The sequence below is a fragment of the Ogataea angusta genome (genome assembly GCF_019207475.1).
Source record: "Ogataea angusta isolate 61-244 chromosome Unknown 61-244_NODE_3_length_881311_cov_93.026150, whole genome shotgun sequence".
NCBI lineage: Eukaryota > Fungi > Ascomycota > Pichiomycetes > Pichiales > Pichiaceae > Ogataea > Ogataea angusta.
In genome coordinates, this window is record NW_025065217.1 from 864,301 (window position 1) to 881,311 (window position 17,011).

At 45.5% G+C, this 17,011-nt stretch overlaps 10 protein-coding genes across 10 annotated transcripts; 2 read left to right on the plus strand and 8 right to left on the minus strand.

Moving 5' to 3' along the window:
• Positions 1-4: 4 nt before the first annotated feature.
• On the minus strand, positions 5-1,807 carry KL928_001968 (uncharacterized protein; the record flags this gene model as incomplete). Its single annotated transcript, XM_043202391.1, has 1 exon — positions 5-1,807. One exon carries the CDS (start codon positions 1,805-1,807, stop codon positions 5-7), a length of 1,803 nt encoding a protein of 600 aa, XP_043061245.1.
• Positions 1,808-1,858: 51 nt separating this feature from the next.
• On the plus strand, positions 1,859-2,898 carry KL928_001969 (uncharacterized protein; the record flags this gene model as incomplete). The annotated part of the gene is made up of 2 exons (XM_043202392.1): positions 1,859-1,999; positions 2,428-2,898. The coding sequence occupies 2 exons, from the start codon at positions 1,859-1,861 to the stop codon at positions 2,896-2,898; spliced, it is 612 nt and encodes a 203-aa protein (XP_043061246.1).
• Positions 2,899-2,914: 16 nt separating this feature from the next.
• KL928_001970 (uncharacterized protein) lies at positions 2,915-3,556 on the minus strand (the record flags this gene model as incomplete). Its single annotated transcript, XM_043202394.1, has 1 exon — positions 2,915-3,556. One exon carries the CDS (start codon positions 3,554-3,556, stop codon positions 2,915-2,917), a length of 642 nt encoding a protein of 213 aa, XP_043061247.1.
• Positions 3,557-3,678: 122 nt separating this feature from the next.
• KL928_001971 (uncharacterized protein) lies at positions 3,679-6,480 on the minus strand (the record flags this gene model as incomplete). Its single annotated transcript, XM_043202395.1, has 1 exon — positions 3,679-6,480. The coding sequence occupies one exon, from the start codon at positions 6,478-6,480 to the stop codon at positions 3,679-3,681; it is 2,802 nt and encodes a 933-aa protein (XP_043061248.1).
• A 624-nt stretch (positions 6,481-7,104) lies between these two features.
• On the plus strand, positions 7,105-11,130 carry KL928_001972 (uncharacterized protein; the record flags this gene model as incomplete). Its single annotated transcript, XM_043202396.1, has 1 exon — positions 7,105-11,130. One exon carries the CDS (start codon positions 7,105-7,107, stop codon positions 11,128-11,130), a length of 4,026 nt encoding a protein of 1,341 aa, XP_043061249.1.
• Positions 11,131-11,133: 3 nt separating this feature from the next.
• On the minus strand, positions 11,134-12,687 carry KL928_001973 (uncharacterized protein; the record flags this gene model as incomplete). Its single annotated transcript, XM_043202397.1, has 1 exon — positions 11,134-12,687. One exon carries the CDS (start codon positions 12,685-12,687, stop codon positions 11,134-11,136), a length of 1,554 nt encoding a protein of 517 aa, XP_043061250.1.
• Positions 12,688-12,740: 53 nt separating this feature from the next.
• Positions 12,741-13,673, minus strand: KL928_001974 (uncharacterized protein; the record flags this gene model as incomplete). Its single annotated transcript, XM_043202398.1, has 1 exon — positions 12,741-13,673. The coding sequence occupies one exon, from the start codon at positions 13,671-13,673 to the stop codon at positions 12,741-12,743; it is 933 nt and encodes a 310-aa protein (XP_043061251.1).
• A 117-nt stretch (positions 13,674-13,790) lies between these two features.
• On the minus strand, positions 13,791-14,540 carry KL928_001975 (uncharacterized protein; the record flags this gene model as incomplete). The annotated part of the gene is made up of 1 exon (XM_043202399.1): positions 13,791-14,540. One exon carries the CDS (start codon positions 14,538-14,540, stop codon positions 13,791-13,793), a length of 750 nt encoding a protein of 249 aa, XP_043061252.1.
• Positions 14,541-14,666: 126 nt separating this feature from the next.
• On the minus strand, positions 14,667-15,953 carry KL928_001976 (uncharacterized protein; the record flags this gene model as incomplete). Its single annotated transcript, XM_043202400.1, has 1 exon — positions 14,667-15,953. One exon carries the CDS (start codon positions 15,951-15,953, stop codon positions 14,667-14,669), a length of 1,287 nt encoding a protein of 428 aa, XP_043061253.1.
• Positions 15,954-16,033: 80 nt separating this feature from the next.
• On the minus strand, positions 16,034-16,816 carry KL928_001977 (uncharacterized protein; the record flags this gene model as incomplete). The annotated part of the gene is made up of 1 exon (XM_043202401.1): positions 16,034-16,816. The coding sequence occupies one exon, from the start codon at positions 16,814-16,816 to the stop codon at positions 16,034-16,036; it is 783 nt and encodes a 260-aa protein (XP_043061254.1).
• Between the last annotated feature and the right edge of the window lie 195 nt (positions 16,817-17,011).

Consider the following 17,011-nt stretch of genomic DNA (forward strand, 5'->3'; position numbering starts at 1 on the left):
AGTGTTAGATTATCTCGTTAAGAGTGTCTGTTTCATCCTCCAGTCTCAAAAACACGTCCACGACGTCAAAAGGCTTTGGTTTCTCAGGGTTGCTTAAATCCAAGTTCTTCAGTTGCTGGAACAAACGGTATTCTGCATCCATCACGTATGGATCCTCAGTATCTGGGTTCTGTTTGTCGTCCAATGTCGGGTAAAGGCCTTGCAAAAGATTAGTTGCAAACGAATAAGTTTGGTAATACAGAGAGCCGTGAGAGACCGTTGCGGTTTGGTAATTGACAATCGACAAGATCAGCTCTGAAGAGTCGTCAAACTCCCGTGTTGACGAGAGCTTTTTGAACATTTTCACAAACATCTCCAGAGCGGCTTGTTCCTCTTTGGGGCACGAACTATAAGGCGTAGTGCTGAGGCGAAGAGTCAAGAGTGTGGCAAAATCCAAAGCGATCTTAATAAATATCGGCGACTGTTCGATGTCCATCCCCACCAGCTGGTCCACCAGCTCGCGACAGCGAGAGATCAGGGCGGAGTATTGGATAGCTTTGTCTGCCAGCTCTTTTGCAGGCTCCAGAAGAGTTAGTGTCAGGTGAATCACGGACAACAGACAGCATAGAGATTGATATTCAGGCGCTGCTATTGAGCTCAGTTGGTGTTTCCAAGAAGACAAGGAGCTTTGAATCAGATTGTCCATTGCCGAATTCTCCTTGTCGATATCGAAAACCAGACTGTTGAGCATCTTTGACAGATAGAGCGTAATGTTCACTAGCTCTCCAGTATACGAGCTCTGGTTCTTCTTAAGCTCCAACAACCTGTCTGACGACGTCGACCATTGTTTCCCCAGTCTGAAGCTATGCAAAGTTCCAAGCACGAAAATCAGACACCAGATATTTTGCGAGTGAGTGGAAGACAATTTTGAGTGCGGGGAATAATCTTTGTTCAGCTCGTGCTGGACAGCGATCTCCCTTGCACGCTGAAGAAGAGAATAGATGTCGAACTTGTGTTTTTGAGGGAAAGAGGACAACAGGACAATGGCCTGAATAGAATAAATATCGGTGGAGTCCTGCAACTGCTGTTTTAAATAGCCAACGATATTTGCCTCTTTGGACACAAGATAGGCGATGGTCCAAAAGAGAAGTGGCGACTGATGGAATAACTGAGTTGGCGAGGATATGTGATGCATGATAGGGGCTTTTGCCAGGTAGCCCGTGTTGAATTCGCTGAGCCAGGACTGGATAGTGGCGGCAGGATACTCCTTGCTACCAAGCTTGAAGCAAGGGGACTCATCGAAGGAGTACTCGTCATCCGAAGGGACCGGCGAACACGAATCGATGGAAAGCGACTTGCAGCTCTCGTCGCAAGATGGAGTGTGCGAAGACATAGGTGAGGGGTAAGCAGAGACAGACTCTAAATCAAAAAGCCCGTCCACTTTAATTCCTCTTTCCTGGCAAATGTTCTGAAGCAACCTATCCTGCAGCATCAACATGTCCACCAGGGCCTTCATGTCCTCGATGCTATCTGCGAGGTTTTTGATGATCGTGGAGCGCTGCACATGGACGACCGTCTCGATGTGGCAGTCGTGGCCTCGCCGGGAACAGGCAGAGCACGGGTTTGGGCGTGTTTCACTGAGATTGCACTTGATTTTATGTTTGCGACACCTTGCGCAAGACTTCAGGAAGCGGAGTTTCGGCTGGCCCTTTGTAACAGCACGAGGATTGTTGAGCACCGTCGTGGGCTTGGAAGCAGCACGTTGCTGGCGCTTTTTCATGGTGTTAGGCAAAAGCGTCACCAATTTCCGTTTGCAAGGTTCAGACATTGGTGGTGAAAAAGTGCAAGGAGATTGCTTTTAACTAGAAACAAGGTCCCCATGCAAGCTGTGCAGATAATCCGGGGAAAATCAGGTGCCGGGGTGTCATCTCCGAGCCCGGTTGGGGGTGGCAGGGAGGAGTCCGGGAAAAACGGGGTGAGCTCGACGGGGCAGCCAGGGTGTGTCGGTGCACAACGAAGTGTCAATTAGGGCATTTGGACTCAAAAAAACACGAGTCATTTGAGGTGGAGGATGGTTCTTTGGGAAAGCTTATTGTGTCTTCGAAAAAAGCACTCGACATCTCTGGCCAATGCCGTGGTCGGTTTTACAAATCTTTTCATGTAGATGCGCGTGTATTGCATTTTTATTGTCAAGCGTATTGTGCAGTGTGTCGGAATCCGCCCATCCGGACTCTTATTCTCTCCGAGGCATTTATACATTCAAGCACCTTGGGGTGCATAGCTAGACATGATGGCTGTACATACACTTTGGACTGGTTAATTGTTAATTCCTCATTGGCTAATTTCAGCAACTTTACATAAATAATTCGACAGAGTTTTCTCGGGTACCTTATTATGGCGACCGCATTCCATGGCATATTCACCGGAGGCCGCTACACGGTCCCACAGAAAATGGAGGATTTTTTGCTTGATGCTTTCACGAAGTACTGCGAAGACAATGGCACGGAGGACCTCTTGCTTAAATATCTAAAGCCGTTTTTCAAGCAGTACTTGCGCATCTCCGACAAACTAATCTACTTCTTGCAACCACATGATTTTATTCTCAAAGGTACCACCGAGGTTGTTGATTTCGAACGTTATCTGTATCGAGGCGGATTGTTTTTGATCTTGAACCAGAATTTGGATCTGATCCAGGACAATTGGAAACTCGTTTTGAACAGCCTCGGACGCAAACCCAGTTACAAAGAGCGCTTAACCTTCTCAGATGTGCAGAAGCTGGCAGCCTCGTTGAACCAAGACACGCCACAGAGCACAGTGGCAGATATGCTTACTCTACAAGGAGACAAACAGTACATCGACTTCTTTGACTTCGCATTGATACTGGGACGCGTGGGGGAGCTAAACATGAAGTGGGATTAAACTGATGTCACAATGCCTACAAAATATGCTTGGATCTGAAGTAGTTTCTCAGATAGTGCACTTGCCACAAGCCGACTCCTATGAGCACGAAAATGATAAGAACGCTGAAGTTTCTCACGCGTCTGTTGGTACTCTCGTTGGTGTCTCTCAATCTCTCCTCTCTTCTCACCAAGTATTGCAATTCCTCGCTGATTTCGTCGACCATTTCCTCAATCTTGCGGAACTGGACCTCTGCCGGCTTGAGCTTCTCAACTGCCTGGATAGCGTTCCAATCTCTAGCAGCAGCACCCGCCTCAACCTCGAGCTCAATCTCACGCGACAATTGACCCTCTTTCTGTCTATTTTGCAAGTGGTTCTCGAAACAGATGTCGAACGACGATGACGATTGCGACGTGAACGCTGCGCGGAAATTACCAGCCACGTCTCTCTTCTTACGATACTCGTTGCCTTCGGAATCAACAATACGCAGCGTTAAAACTTGGCCGTCGCCCACATATCCGTCGGTGTTAATGTTGACCACAACAAGTTGTCCATCGGAGACAAATTCACGCACACATTTTGGAGGCGGACTGTGCAGAGTTGCCGGGATCTCAAGTTTCAACGAGGAAGCAAGACCGGCGAACAGTATAATATATTTCACAATTTCGATCACCTTCATACGTCAAGTTAAACACAGATCCAATAACAAACACCGCGTCCAGTTTTTTTTTTTCCAGCTGTTCGTGAACTTTTCATGCTGCCATTACTATATACGGGTCACAAACACTTTATTTTACATAGTTACTCGGGATGGTAGTCGTCGTCATCTTTAGCAGGAGTAGGAGCAGTCCAATCTCCAACCGCAGGAGAAACGCCCCAATCGTTGTCACGAGGAGTTTCCGCGTCGGGCTGCCAAGCAGACCGTCCTCCCCACACAGAGCCAGAACCATCGTTCCACGCAGGAGTCTTGCCTCCGCTGTTCCACGCTGGCGTCTTGCCCCCACTGTTCCAGGCCGGCGTCTTGCCGCCCGAGTTCCAAGCAGGCGTTTTTCCTCCAGAGTTCCAAACTGGAGTTTTTCCTCCAGAGCCCCACGCTGGGGTTTTTCCTCCGCTACCCCAAGCAGGAGTTTTACCACCACTGCCCCAAGCAGGAGTCTTACCGCCACTACCCCAAGCTGGGGTTTTGCCTCCACTACCCCAAGCTGGAGTTCTTCCGCCCCCAGGGCCTAGATCAGGACCATTACCGCGAAGTGGAGCACCGTTTGGAGCACCTCCAGATGAATATGCCGCGCCTGGACGTCTGCCCCTGTAATTTTCCATATACTGTTCGTACGGCACGAACTGGCCGGGACGAGTCTCGAAAAGCAAATCTGATTTGTTGATTGGAATGATCTTGGCCGGATTGTGCATCTCCACACGAGCAACTTCTCCGTTTGCATCTTTCACGATACCCTTTTTACCCTTATAAGGACCCTTTCTGACACTAACATTCTGATTGAGAGTAATATCGCGGCCACCGAATTTGGCAGCCACTATGGGAGCTGCGGGAGGAGGCATCAGCCGGTCTGGATTCATTTTATTGAGATCTGGGGCTTTGAATGTTGACAATATAGAGCCCTTGTTGGACACTGTCTGAACTTCGGTGGCATCAACCACTATGATACCATTATTTTCAGTAACGTTCTTGGACTTTAAGAAAAGATGCGAAAGGTAAATATGCACAATGTTTCCCTCTCTCCTCTCGCCTGAAACTTCTTTGACAACGTCTCCGACTGCAATTTCAAGACCGTTTCTGTCGGTGGTCTTTTCGGTCATCTTATTGAGTTCCAGTGGAGATTGGATGGCCTTGGGCTCCACTTTCACGACTCGTCCGTCAGTGCAGAGCACTGTAAACACTTCTTTCTCTGCCCGAATAACCATTCCAACAGATTGCGAGTTCAGCTTGACTAGTTGGAACAACTCGAAAGCTCCAGTTTGCGTTGAGTTGGTAGAGGAATCGATGGACTTCATCAAATAATTAGGGAACACAGTAATATCTTTCTTTGTCTGGTCGGAAACAAGCGTCACTTGATTCTCCTCCACTTTCACGATCAGTCCGCTCTCATTTGAATGGACACCATATATCACTGTGACGTGATCACCAGGAAGAAAAATCTTTCTGAGCGTGGATGTTGGCACCTCTACAATGGAGTTATTCACCTCTGGGTCGTCATTGCCTTCCAATTGAATTCGAGCAATCTTAGCTTCCGGCGCAGAAACCACCTTACCCTTCATCTTGGCTTGCTCACCACTGACAATCTCCACTCTGTCATCAGGCTGAAACACAATGGCCTTATCACTAGCATCTTTCAAAGAAGAGGCAATTGATTGCAAATCAATGCCCTCTGAACTGCTTCCAGAGTTGAAAAGCGTCAGCTCATGCAGAGTCGGCTTGACATTCCTGGTTTCAACTTGCTGAATCTTGACATCTTTGTACAAGAACCCATCGATAAACTCCTCATTTCGGTAGATGTAATAACCTCTTTCTCTTCTAGCGGTAGACAGGTGCTCGGGATCGTTCTGGCTGGCCTCAATCTCAGAGAACAGTCTTTGTGGAGGCCTAAACTTCGAGCTTGTAGGACCACGTCTTCCTTTTCCAGAATCCAGAGTGCCTTGTGATTTACCGTAATCCAGTCTTGGAACTAATTTAACTCGCACTTCCAAATCGTTTTCTGCAAGATTGTCAACAATTCCCAGATCCCCTTTATACTTTCCAACCTTGATACGCACATATGATCCCGGCTGCAGCTGGACTTCATTCGATCTTCCGGGACGAAGCAAGTCTGGATACTCCTCAATTGGCACAAGAACCTTGTTGTTTGCGTACATTCCAGGCAAGCCTTGAATGATTTGATTAACAGCGTCCAGTCTGCGAGCTTCGATGTAAACGTAGCCGCTGAAGTTGTCTCTTTGGAAGGCACTGAAAACGTCCGTATATCTCTTGTTCAACATCCGAGCATATATTTGTTTGACCAGCTCTTTCTCCAATCCGTTTCTGACACGAATGCCCCAGATCAAAGGGTCATCAACAGATGGCAGCAACAGACGTTGAGAGACATTTGTGGTCGACCCCATATAACGAGACGACGCAGAACGACCATACCTGGCCTTGAACTGGTCTGCCAAAGCCTGTGCATCCTGTTCGTCAAGCTTTTCCCTTGAGCGATCCAGCTTTCTGTGCAACCGGTCGCTCACCACACCGGTTTCATCGTGTGCCTGGTCGTCTGCTAAGAACTCATTACGGAGTATTTCAGCATCTTCGTCATCCTCGTCTTCTTCCTCATCATCGTCGACTTCGGCCTCGACATCCAGGAACTGGTTGCCTCTTCTTTTCTTACGTCCACGAAGTGCTTCATCGTCGTCATCTTCGTCTTCGTCCTCGTCCTCGTCATCCTCTGCTTCCTCATCTAAGTTGACGTCCTCGAATTCTCCTTCTTCTTCTTCGTCATCATTATTGTGTTCCACGTTATCTCCCTCTTGCTTCACCACAGAAGGCTCATCGTGAGGTTGGATATCTGTGTTGTCGACATGCGAATCCCCAGGATTGGTTGTTTCCTCACTCATTATCCATATTATTTATTTAGTTGCCACTACTATTTCTTCAACGCAAAAATTTTCGCGGGCTCAGAACCCAATATGTACATATAGATGATGAACGAGCGATACACAAGATTGACTCGTTGATCTTCGGTGAAGTGGTGTCAGTCAGTACTCACTGATATGCAGCACTCGTAGACAACGTGGAGGGAAAAAAATTGTCGCTGAGAATACTCTAACATTCACTCAGGGACACCATCAACTATCTCTTCTTTTGCCAGTCAAACGCTCCCCTGGAGAAGTCCAACGGTTTCTTCTGTGGCATCTTACGCTTTCTATTTTCCGTAAACAAAACATGGCGCTTGACAATTGGATCGTAGTGTATATGTTTTCTCTCGTTGGCAGTTCTCTGGATCACCAAAGACCGCATGTAGCCCGTCTTTGCTGTAGACGCCAGCTGTATAATAGTAGTTTTAGCCTTGGATTCTAGATTGTTAGTGATAACTCTTGCTGTACTTACTCGCCATTGCTGGTTGGAGTGGTTGAAATATGAAAAATGGAAAATAATTCACCCACCGTCGATCGCCGCGTCGGCATACCTAATCTCAGTAAATCGACTACTCTTTCAACAAGCTTCAAGCTCTGCTTTCCATGAATAAATTAGAGGATTTGAATCCCCTATTTTGCCCACCCCCCTCTAACGGCTCCGAATATATTCCGTTTGAGGACAGATCTCCAACACTGGTAAATTATTACAAGTTTGCCCTGGTGAGTAAGATCAACGCCTATTTTTATCAAGTCCAAGACCCTCCACCGAAAGAGAGTGGCGGGGTTTCCGATAAAACGAAGGACGAGAAGATCTCCCCTTTAGAACAGGTACATCATTATGAAAACTCGATTAAGCAGCAATTGGCTCAAGATTATCAAATATCGGACATACTGACATACGGGGCCAAAAAAGAAATATGCATCTTCAGACTCGAAACAAGACTAAACCCACAGGATCAGGAGTTGGGATTCAATCAGTTGAAGGATGCAGTTGACAATATTATCATAGAAAGCAATCTCCCTCTCAAACTTGCATCTTCAACGACATTTGATGCTGACTCAGTATTTAAATCTCAGTCCAGCTCACAACAGCATTCCAGGCCGAGTAGCATTGTGTACCTCAGCTTCTTGAGAGCAATGAAGAAGTTTATCTGTCAGCATCTCATGGCTAGATCGTCAGAGGTTGAAATGATTCCATTTGGTAACCAAACTCTGGTTCGCACTGCACAGGACACATTCCAGATTTTAAAAATCAACACATCGCTTAGCATTCGCAATGAGATTATCTCTAATTTTGCCATAAATAACATCCCGCAGTTTTACCGACTGTCAACTCTCCTGGACACTGAATTTGACATCTTGAAAAGCAATTACGCCCTCTATCTTTGCCCTTCTGGGGTGCGATGTTCTTTTGCTAATCAAGATATGCTGGCAAACTCGCTTTCATTTGAGCCCCCATCGAATTACGAGAAACTTTTGCGTTTGTTGTTTGAGTACTCGCATATTAAACTTGAGACGCCTTCGCGCTGGATCAAACTCGTCCCAAATCTAAACCACATGAACGGGCTTACGCCAAACATTGCGCGATATCTCGAATCTTCTGCTCCCAATTCAAAATACATTATGTGGCCAGCCTCTATGTGCATGATCCAGTTTGGCGATGACGTCGAGGAGCCGGCTTTTGAACTAGTTGACTCTTTCGAAATGATTGAAGAACTAATACTTGAGTCTGACGAAGAACCCCAGCCACCACAATTATCTGCAACTGAGGAGCCTGCGGCAGACTCCAACCCAACGGATGTTGATATGGACTCTGCAAAAGAATCACCAGGAGACTGGGATGAGCTTTTCGAAGAATCGATGAATGAAGAGGAGGAAGACATACAGCATGATGTGCCAGAATCAGAATCGCAGTCTAAACCCGAACTGGTGTCGAGTCCTGTAGAAAAAGATGCAAAGCGCTTCATTGAGCTTGAGCCATCGAACCCATTCTATGAGGATCCTGGCGCGCCATCTCCCGCTTCATTTCACATATTTGCATCTCCAAGCCCCGAGACAACGGATGCCTCCTCTGCCAACGATGAATTTGGCTCAGTGACACCAAAAGACTTGAAGAAATCCATATTTGCCCCACTCAATTTCAACCCGCTTATTGAGAAGGACATCGACAGCAAGTATTCAAACGGCGGAAAGTTCTTTGTGCGTAGCGAAGCACAGAGTTTGCGCTCCCAGGAATCTGCATCTACAACGCCGACATTCTGGAAGAATAAAAAGGGAGAGAGCGATATTGAAGAGCGAGACTTGATAAGTGACAGTGAAGAAGAGATAGATGAGGATGACGAAGACGAAGATGATGAAAAAACGGGTCTTGGTATAAGTATAACATCGATTCCTCGAAATACAGGAATATTGTCATCAATGACCCCATTCGTTAACCAAGCTGCAATTTCGCAGCCCCAAGCTCCATCGCCTCAAATTTCAGGCGCTCAAGAAATTCAGAACTGGCTTTTCTGGATATTGAGAGGTCCAGCTCTCTGTACAATTCCTTCAAGATTTCTTTCGACAGGAAATCCTGTCATCTCAAAAGACAGGATTGAGCTTGTTTTGCCAATAATCCAAGAGCTTGTGCTCTTCACAACAGCGACGAAAGATCAGTGTTTGGAACAAGCGTCCGATCTCAACGAGGTACTGGATTCAACAGTGTTGAGTGCTTTTCCTGGTTCCTCGAAAATGAGACTCTACGAGCTGTTGGACTGTGATCGACCAAATTCGGAAATGAGACTATTTGACAGTCTCTTTGGTAGCGAGAAAGAGATATACAAGCTGGAGGCCCCGAAAATAGACTTTGATGATCCCAGCTTTGCCACAACATCACCATTGATGAACATTACAGAAACTGAAAACAAAAGACACTCGGGCGTATTCAAGGAGAATGCAAACCGTTCTATCGCCGAAAGTGTAAAATCCACTTCTTTGTTCAAAATCCCAACTACAATTTTCAATACAAAACGGAATGACCAGGAGCTGAAAATCAACGAGACAAGTCTGAGATACTGGAAACTGCTAAACCTTGAACCTCTTGAAGGTGAAAAAAATATCAGAGTTATTTTAGTTGTGCCAAAAGGTACATCTTATCTGCTGGATAAAAGTCGGATATTCTTACAGGATTTGATGGCTACGTACTCATCTTGGAAGCTAGGACAAATGAGTCAGCTGCAAGATATTCTGGAGATTTCAGGCAGCAATGCCGAGCTTTTTGCTAGAAATACCGAGGAAGCTCTTACGTCACTGGCCGACTCGCTGAGAAATCAATATTTGGTTGACTCGAGTGGTCAGAAAGATGCTATCTTAGTCATGATTGCAGTTCCAAACATTGGCATGCAGCTTCTAACCAATCTAGCAGGCGTGCTCGAACAATTCCAAAACACACTTACAATGAAAGCCGTTGACCAAGAAACCGAAGAAGACCGGAGAAAACGTAGGAAGAAGAATATTTCAACCACTATCAGTATTCCTATTTTCTCTTTTTACAAGGTCATTCCACTTGATCTTTATCTTTCCAAAAATGAGTGCTATTCAGTTATTACTTCCCAAAAACTTGGAGATCTGGCTTTAGAGATTTACTCATTGTATCCTAGCAAAGACGTTTCTGAGCCTTTTAAGGACAGAGCTCGGTTGTTGACAATCTCAAAACAGCTTCCTCATAAAATACCTTTTGTAATGACGAAGGCGCCAGTTTCATCAGGCCTAATTGCGGATGATTTGTTTTTGCATGTTTGCTACGAACGATCGATTGACAAAAACTGGTGCGCAGCAAGCTGGTCCGACCAGTACGGTAAAATCAATTTTACTCGCTCTTGGTTGATTGGCCCAGATTGCCGATGCCAGACTTTCGAGGAAGTCTCGGATGAGATTTTTGGCATTTCTATGGATTATGTTTCCAGTCATAATGGTAAGGCGTACGTGATCTTGACTAGACTGAACAATGTTATTCCCGACGATGAACTGACAGAGTGGAAACGTCTTTCGATCAAGAACAACAAACTCACGCTTATTGTTCTCACCGTGGAGCTGGAACCTTCCACTCTTGTTTTGTCACACCTCCAAGAGCAGAAGGATGATCTAAAAGACATGTACTCTGTGAAGTTTACCGCAGCGTCCACAAATTCGCAGATGCTTACTCCTAGCGTGGCAAACCGCATGGAAAGCCCAATGAATGGACAAACGCCTTCTTATGATCCCGGTGCATCTCCCTTGGACACTTCTGCCTTTACAGGGTCTCAACAACAGGTTCTAGAGAATCCAGAGCTGATAGAGCTATCAAACGAGTGTTATGGAGTGATTTTGCAAGTGGCTCAACAATTATCGAATCAGTCCATTCGCATGCCCCTACGCACTGGGTTCATTGTCAATTCCGGTCGACGAACGGCTGAAGGTTACGAACCGGGGTCTATAATCGAACTAAACTTGCTGAGTTGTCAAGCAGGAGTTAATTCCATCGAGCTGCTGAAAAATCTGATTATGCAGTATAAGCATCTGGCGAACCTCAACAAGAACCCCGTTTGCCCTTGGCACGTATCTGCAGTCAGACAGATGATAAATTTCTTAGTTCACTTGGACGTGAGATGAAGCTTACACTAATTTGATCCTATATATGTCCTGTAGTCTAGTCAAAAACAAGCTCCCGTCGCGGTACTTCTCAGTCTCTGCTTGGGTGACAAGATTTCTGAGCTTGCATTCTCTGTACACTTCTTTGATGCTCCGCGCTCGATTGTTGTCCATCGTTCCGAGGGCATACAATATTTTGGTGGCTGTGTCTCTCTTCCTTTGCTCTGATAAGTTATTCCAGTTATTTTTCAACCACAATGACAGCTGGAAATTTATCAAGAGGTTCATTAGCTCAAGACGAGAACGATGAGCCAGCAATCTATTGGGCGTCCTTTGTTTGACAAAGTCTGGTTCTGCTGTAAGTATAAAGCTCAAAAATGCGTCATCGATTGAGGCAGAGCTGAAAAACCAGGAGTAGGGTTCAGCGTAATCCACATCATCATGTGTAATCTGTTCCATGAGGTTAATGCTGACAATCAATAGCATCTCATCTTGCGCAGGATGAGAAGTTGCAAAAAACTCAATTACATCAGCATTTCCCCATAATATCAGTCTCTCCCCTACTTCCACCGCGAAATCCTCAATCAGCTTCTCAGATTGATTTTGGGGCAGTTGTTTCAAAACCCTATAGCACAAGCAAAGTACTGAGCGCCTAAGAGGTATCGAATCTGATGGCTCGTTTTCGCGCTTGGTTTCGTCCGGGATCACTGCTGTTTTGAGAATCCTCAATTCGTTGTCAAAAATAGGAGCAGAAAACGAGTCCTTTGAGGTGAAAGCTATGTCTATCAATTCCGTCGAGGCAGCCTTCATGGTATGCTCATTCAAGGCAAAAATCGCTTGGTAGATAAGCGTTGTTTTGATGTTTTCAAGTCGCCCGTTTGAGTCGTCAGAGTATTCGTGCCGTTCAAAGTCGTACCAGTAAAAGTCTAAAAACAAATGCAACAGATTCTTCCAAATTCGCCAGCTAACAAAATAAGGCTTCTCGTCCTGGCGATCCGCACACTTGAAACCCCATCGAAAAAACTCCCACGAGCTGAGGTGCAACTTGTTAAAATTCTTATTTGTCAATATTTGATCTTTGTGTCTATCTTCGGTGCTGAGGCCATAAAATGCAGCTGTATTCCTGTTTGGAAGAGGGTCAAAACGAGAGCGATTATTCATGTTCTCTGCTCTGCGGCGTGCAGAGCGCGTGAGGCTGGCGTCATTGTAAGTAAGAAAGTCGAAAAGCTGATAGAGTAGTGCCCGCAGACTATCGTAGGCCTCGGTAGACGGCAGTTCGGGTCCAAAGAAAGGATCAACAGGTCTCAAGTCCAACCGAAGAATATCCATCAACTGCTTAATTAAATCCAGACAGCGTAAATGCAATGGCCTTTTTGAGCTCCCATCATCTAAGTATCGTAAATCTGGAGTTGTTTGGGGAGGAAGAGTTGTCGCTGTAAGAACTAGGTTTAAAATTTGGTAATCAGGTAGATTCAAATTTGGCAGGTCAGCTAAAAGTGTAGTTTCTAGGTAGGCAACCAGCTTGCAGAGACTAGAATATCGCAGTAAGCTACGCTGGTGGTCCAGTTCCGCTGACATCCAAATTGACGGTTATGTTTTCAAATTTTATAGATACGGCTGTGCAAATCCATCTATTCGAGATCCATACAGAATTTACAAACTCTATCGACAGTCCATGACACAGCGTCTGGAGCAGACCCAGGACCTATGTTGTGGAGCGCACCAGGAATAAGCCCGGAATGTGGGGACCAGAATTCTTCAGGAGTCGCAGACTTCCATTGAGTCATCAAAGCCTGCTTATCGACATAGTCTGGGTAGAACTGGTCGTTCTCGGAGTTCAGTACCATGATTGGGCGTGTAACCATTCCAAACGTTTGCTTGTTATCCTTCAAAGTGAGATCAGAAGAGAAGAAATCGTCGTCACCCAATTTTGTCGCGAGAGAAAGCCATCTATACGCATTGATGGGAGCTCCCAAAAAAAGATCTGAGTACTTTGTTGGAAGAACCTCATATGCCCGACCCTCGCTTACATAGCTGCGAGCAAGAGCATTCAGCTCCTCTAAATCTTCCCAGCCCTTTCCTTGTTCCTGCAGCTCGTGGAAAATTGCTTCTCTATCTGAGACGGCAGCCTGCAAAATTCCACCATCCACTTGTTTTGTTGGCTCCTTGGGGGCATATTTGGCAAGATACTGAATTGTATCCTGACAGCCTGTCGAATGACCCATGAGAACGACCCTGTCTCTGGAACCCCCTCTTTCGGACCGGAGATACTCAACAAGAAGACCGATTTCGTAGGCGTCCCGCTCTAGGGATCCAGTTCCCCAGCCCATGTATGAGGACGTGAAGAGAATTTGAACAAGTGTCCATCCAATTTTGTCTAAGCCAGCGGATAAGTCTGGAAGGTAAGGCACAGTCAGCAGGCCATCAGTCAAGCCACCAATAAAAAGGAGAACCTTCTGAGACTGGGCCTCCTTATTCTTGAACTCAAAAGCGGTCATTCTTGGAGCGTACTCGTGTACAAACCCTTCTACAGGTTTGTGAATGGTGATAGTTTCCGGACTCATGAAGAAAAGAATAGTTGATAAAATAGTTTAACTTCGTTACTTGTCTGTGCAGAAAATACTATTTGCGATAAGGAAACTGCACCTTTACACCAAGCTCATCGATCACTATAACCCAAATTATACACTATCGTCAGTGAGGAACCTGACCATTGCTCTTCCAAAAACGTCACCGTCGTTGGGCAGCGTTTTGTTCCGCTTTACACAATCGGCGTAGTAATCCGGAGAACAGTCCTTTTTTATCCAGGACTGTACAATGAATTCGCTGACGTCGGTTCCGTATTCTGGATGGCCTTGAAGTGTGAGAAAACGCCCTTTACGATAGACTCCCTGATTGTGAGTCTTGTCTGAAGAACCCAGAACAACACTGTCGGGTGGTGCTGCCTCTACCCAGTTCTTATGTGCCTCCACGAGATAGAGTTTCCCTGGAGTTCGTAAATCTAAAATGCTTCTTGGAAATTCGTCGGAAATCTCAATCTCGCAAATGCCACCTTCAATGCCATTGGGATTCGGATTTACCACTCCGCCCATAGCTCTGCAGATGATTTGGTGGCCAAAACATGCGCCGGTAAGTTTTATTAAGGGGTAGTTCTCCACAACGTTTTTCACTAAAGCAACCAATTCAAGCACCCAGGGCTCATCTCCATAAGGACATTGATTAGCGCCTGTCAAGTGTATTGACCCAAACTTATCCAATTCAGCTGTGGAAGGAAGATCACCATAAACCGCATGGTACTTCTTTGTTGGGCGATTGAGACCATGTTTGGTGAAAAATATGCAAGCAATGTCTCCATAGTCTCCACGGTCCAGCTGACGCTGGTTCTGGACGTCACAATTGATTACTGAGTGAAATAAGAGTGTTTTAGACATAAATTAGCTTGGCTACTTTTTCGCGATGATAAATTCCTAAAGATCATTTCGAATCCAGTCAGCCACAGATAAGAAGAAATCTGTTTGATCTATTGACGAGAGATTCCTTCAGCAGTTTCTAACTGGTCACAATTTCTCTTTCATCGTGGTTGCCTTGAGCCATTGCTTTTCGCACTCTTCGAATATGTTGTAACCAAACAAGTATTCCTGAAACTCAGGGTCTGCCCACCGAGCTGGACATCCTTCTTGTGGAGGATCCAGAGCACATTCTAGGTCTCTCAATTCCTGTTTCTCCCCATCCTGGAGGTGGTATATTTGTTGACATTCTTTTGAGGAGTTGACAATGCGGGAAGTTCTTGGCTTTCTGATGCGTTCGTACATTCCCAATATGAAATGTATCTCAGATTTGTCCTTGATTTTTCCAAATAGGTATGCTAAGGCAGCAGCATCTTCAATGGCTTGTGCTGCTCCTTGAGCCAGATAAGGCAAAGTTGCATGGCATGCGTCTCCGAGAAGAGTTACATTCTGAGTAGGATGGCTCCAGAAATCTAGCTCCTCAATATATTGAAGTCTCCATTTGAAAGTTGAGGTTGCAAGGCTCAAAAGCAGTTGCAATCGAGAGTCCCAAGTTTTTAAGAACTGCAAGATTTCACCTTTGTCTGCAGAAACAACGCTTGAGTCTGGGGGCAGGTTGTCGGGCCCCATGACAACAACATTGCAGCTGTTGCCGCCTTTCAAGGGGTAAGTCACCACATGACCTTGGGGCCCCCAGAAAAAGTTGACGCACGGGATCTTGTGGATGAAGTCTAACTCTGGGTGCTTGTTCATCTCCGGAATTGATATCAATGAGCGATAAGCCTGATCCCCACTATTTGTCGGTAAACTGTGTCTCCCATATATAGAGCTGCGAACATTCGAATTCAAGCCGTCGGCTCCTATAATCACGTCTCCCTGATATTTGCGACCATCATGGGTTATTGCTGCATTTTGATCCAGATCAATATCAATAATACCCGAATTTACTAGGATGTTGATACTCAGTTCTCTGGCCCTTTGAACGAGACACCTGTGAAAATCCCCCCTGTGTATATGTAAGGATTTACAACCGTACTTGAGAGCACAATAAGGGTCAAGCTCTAGACTGATAAGGTTGTCTCCTTTGTGGTTGTGAAAGTGGTATGCCTTTGGCACCAAAGCCCTCTCTAGTATCTGTGCTTTGCATCCAAGTATCTCGAGTATTCTGGTGGAATTGGGCGGGATCTGGATCCCAGCGCCGACCTCCGATAATTGGTGAGCCTTTTCTAGAACAACAACTTTGTGCCCAGATAGTACGAGCCCGATAGCAACCGATAAACCACCTATGCCTCCCCCTACAACAATAATTTGGAGGCTGATGTTACTCTTCGGAATCATAAGTAATGCTATTCTCTGAATCTAAATATATATTTATCCACTGGCTTTATCTGCTACCAGATTTCAGAATGCAGAATATTTCAAAGCAATTTGGAAACTTCTGGGTGCTCTGAAATTTCTGACTTGAAGTCCGGCCTTGGTATGTCAAATCCTTGCAGAACCCGAGTATACACATTTCCTCCGAGACGAGCAACTGGCTTCAATTTATTGATGTCCACCGTAGTAAATTTCTCATCCGCAATATCTTCACGGATATGGAAATTGACTCCTTCCACCAAGAGGGTTGTTCCAGAGCCTTTGGAGGGGTCTCGTTTTGATTTAAAATGGTGTGTATGTATCAGTTTACCTTCGATGGAAAAAGCGCTTTCGGCAACATGAGGCGGTTTGACTTTGGAAGATTTGGCTGGAGTAAGACCTGCTAACTTCCACTCATCAACATCATAAGGCGCATTTATACATGTGTAATTGGCCGCCTCGATAAACCACTCGCTGATCAGATTGATGGTACATTCTTGTGTGTCTTGCAGATTTTTGCAAGTATCTTTAAGATTTCCTGTAGCGCCCGATATGCCAATTGTGAAAACAGGCGGATCGTGGTTCATAACATTGAAATACGAGAAAGGAGACAGGTTTCTTGTGCCATCCTTACCAACCGTTGATATGAATCCGATTGGACGAGGCGTGATGGCGCTCACAAGAAGTTTATAATTTTCAAAAGGCAGACGGCCTTCAGCATACGGATCCAGCTCGACCTTCTTATATTTAGCCCATTCGTTATTTGTTGCACCAGACCCCGGTTGCCAATTAGGGTCTGGAACACTGGTCAATTTGAAGTCAGCATTCTCAAAGGGAGATAGACTCATTGTGTGATATTCAGCGAGCTGTTAAGTTCAAGATTCAAAAATTGAAACAAATCTTATCTATATATTTGGGATTATTTACAGCCACAATTTAGACCGGTGCCGTGCCACATTTTTCTGATAGCGAGTCCAAGTATGGCGTTTCCATGCTCATTCGCTCAAATGATAGCATGAATGGTTCGGGAATACTTGTAGTGG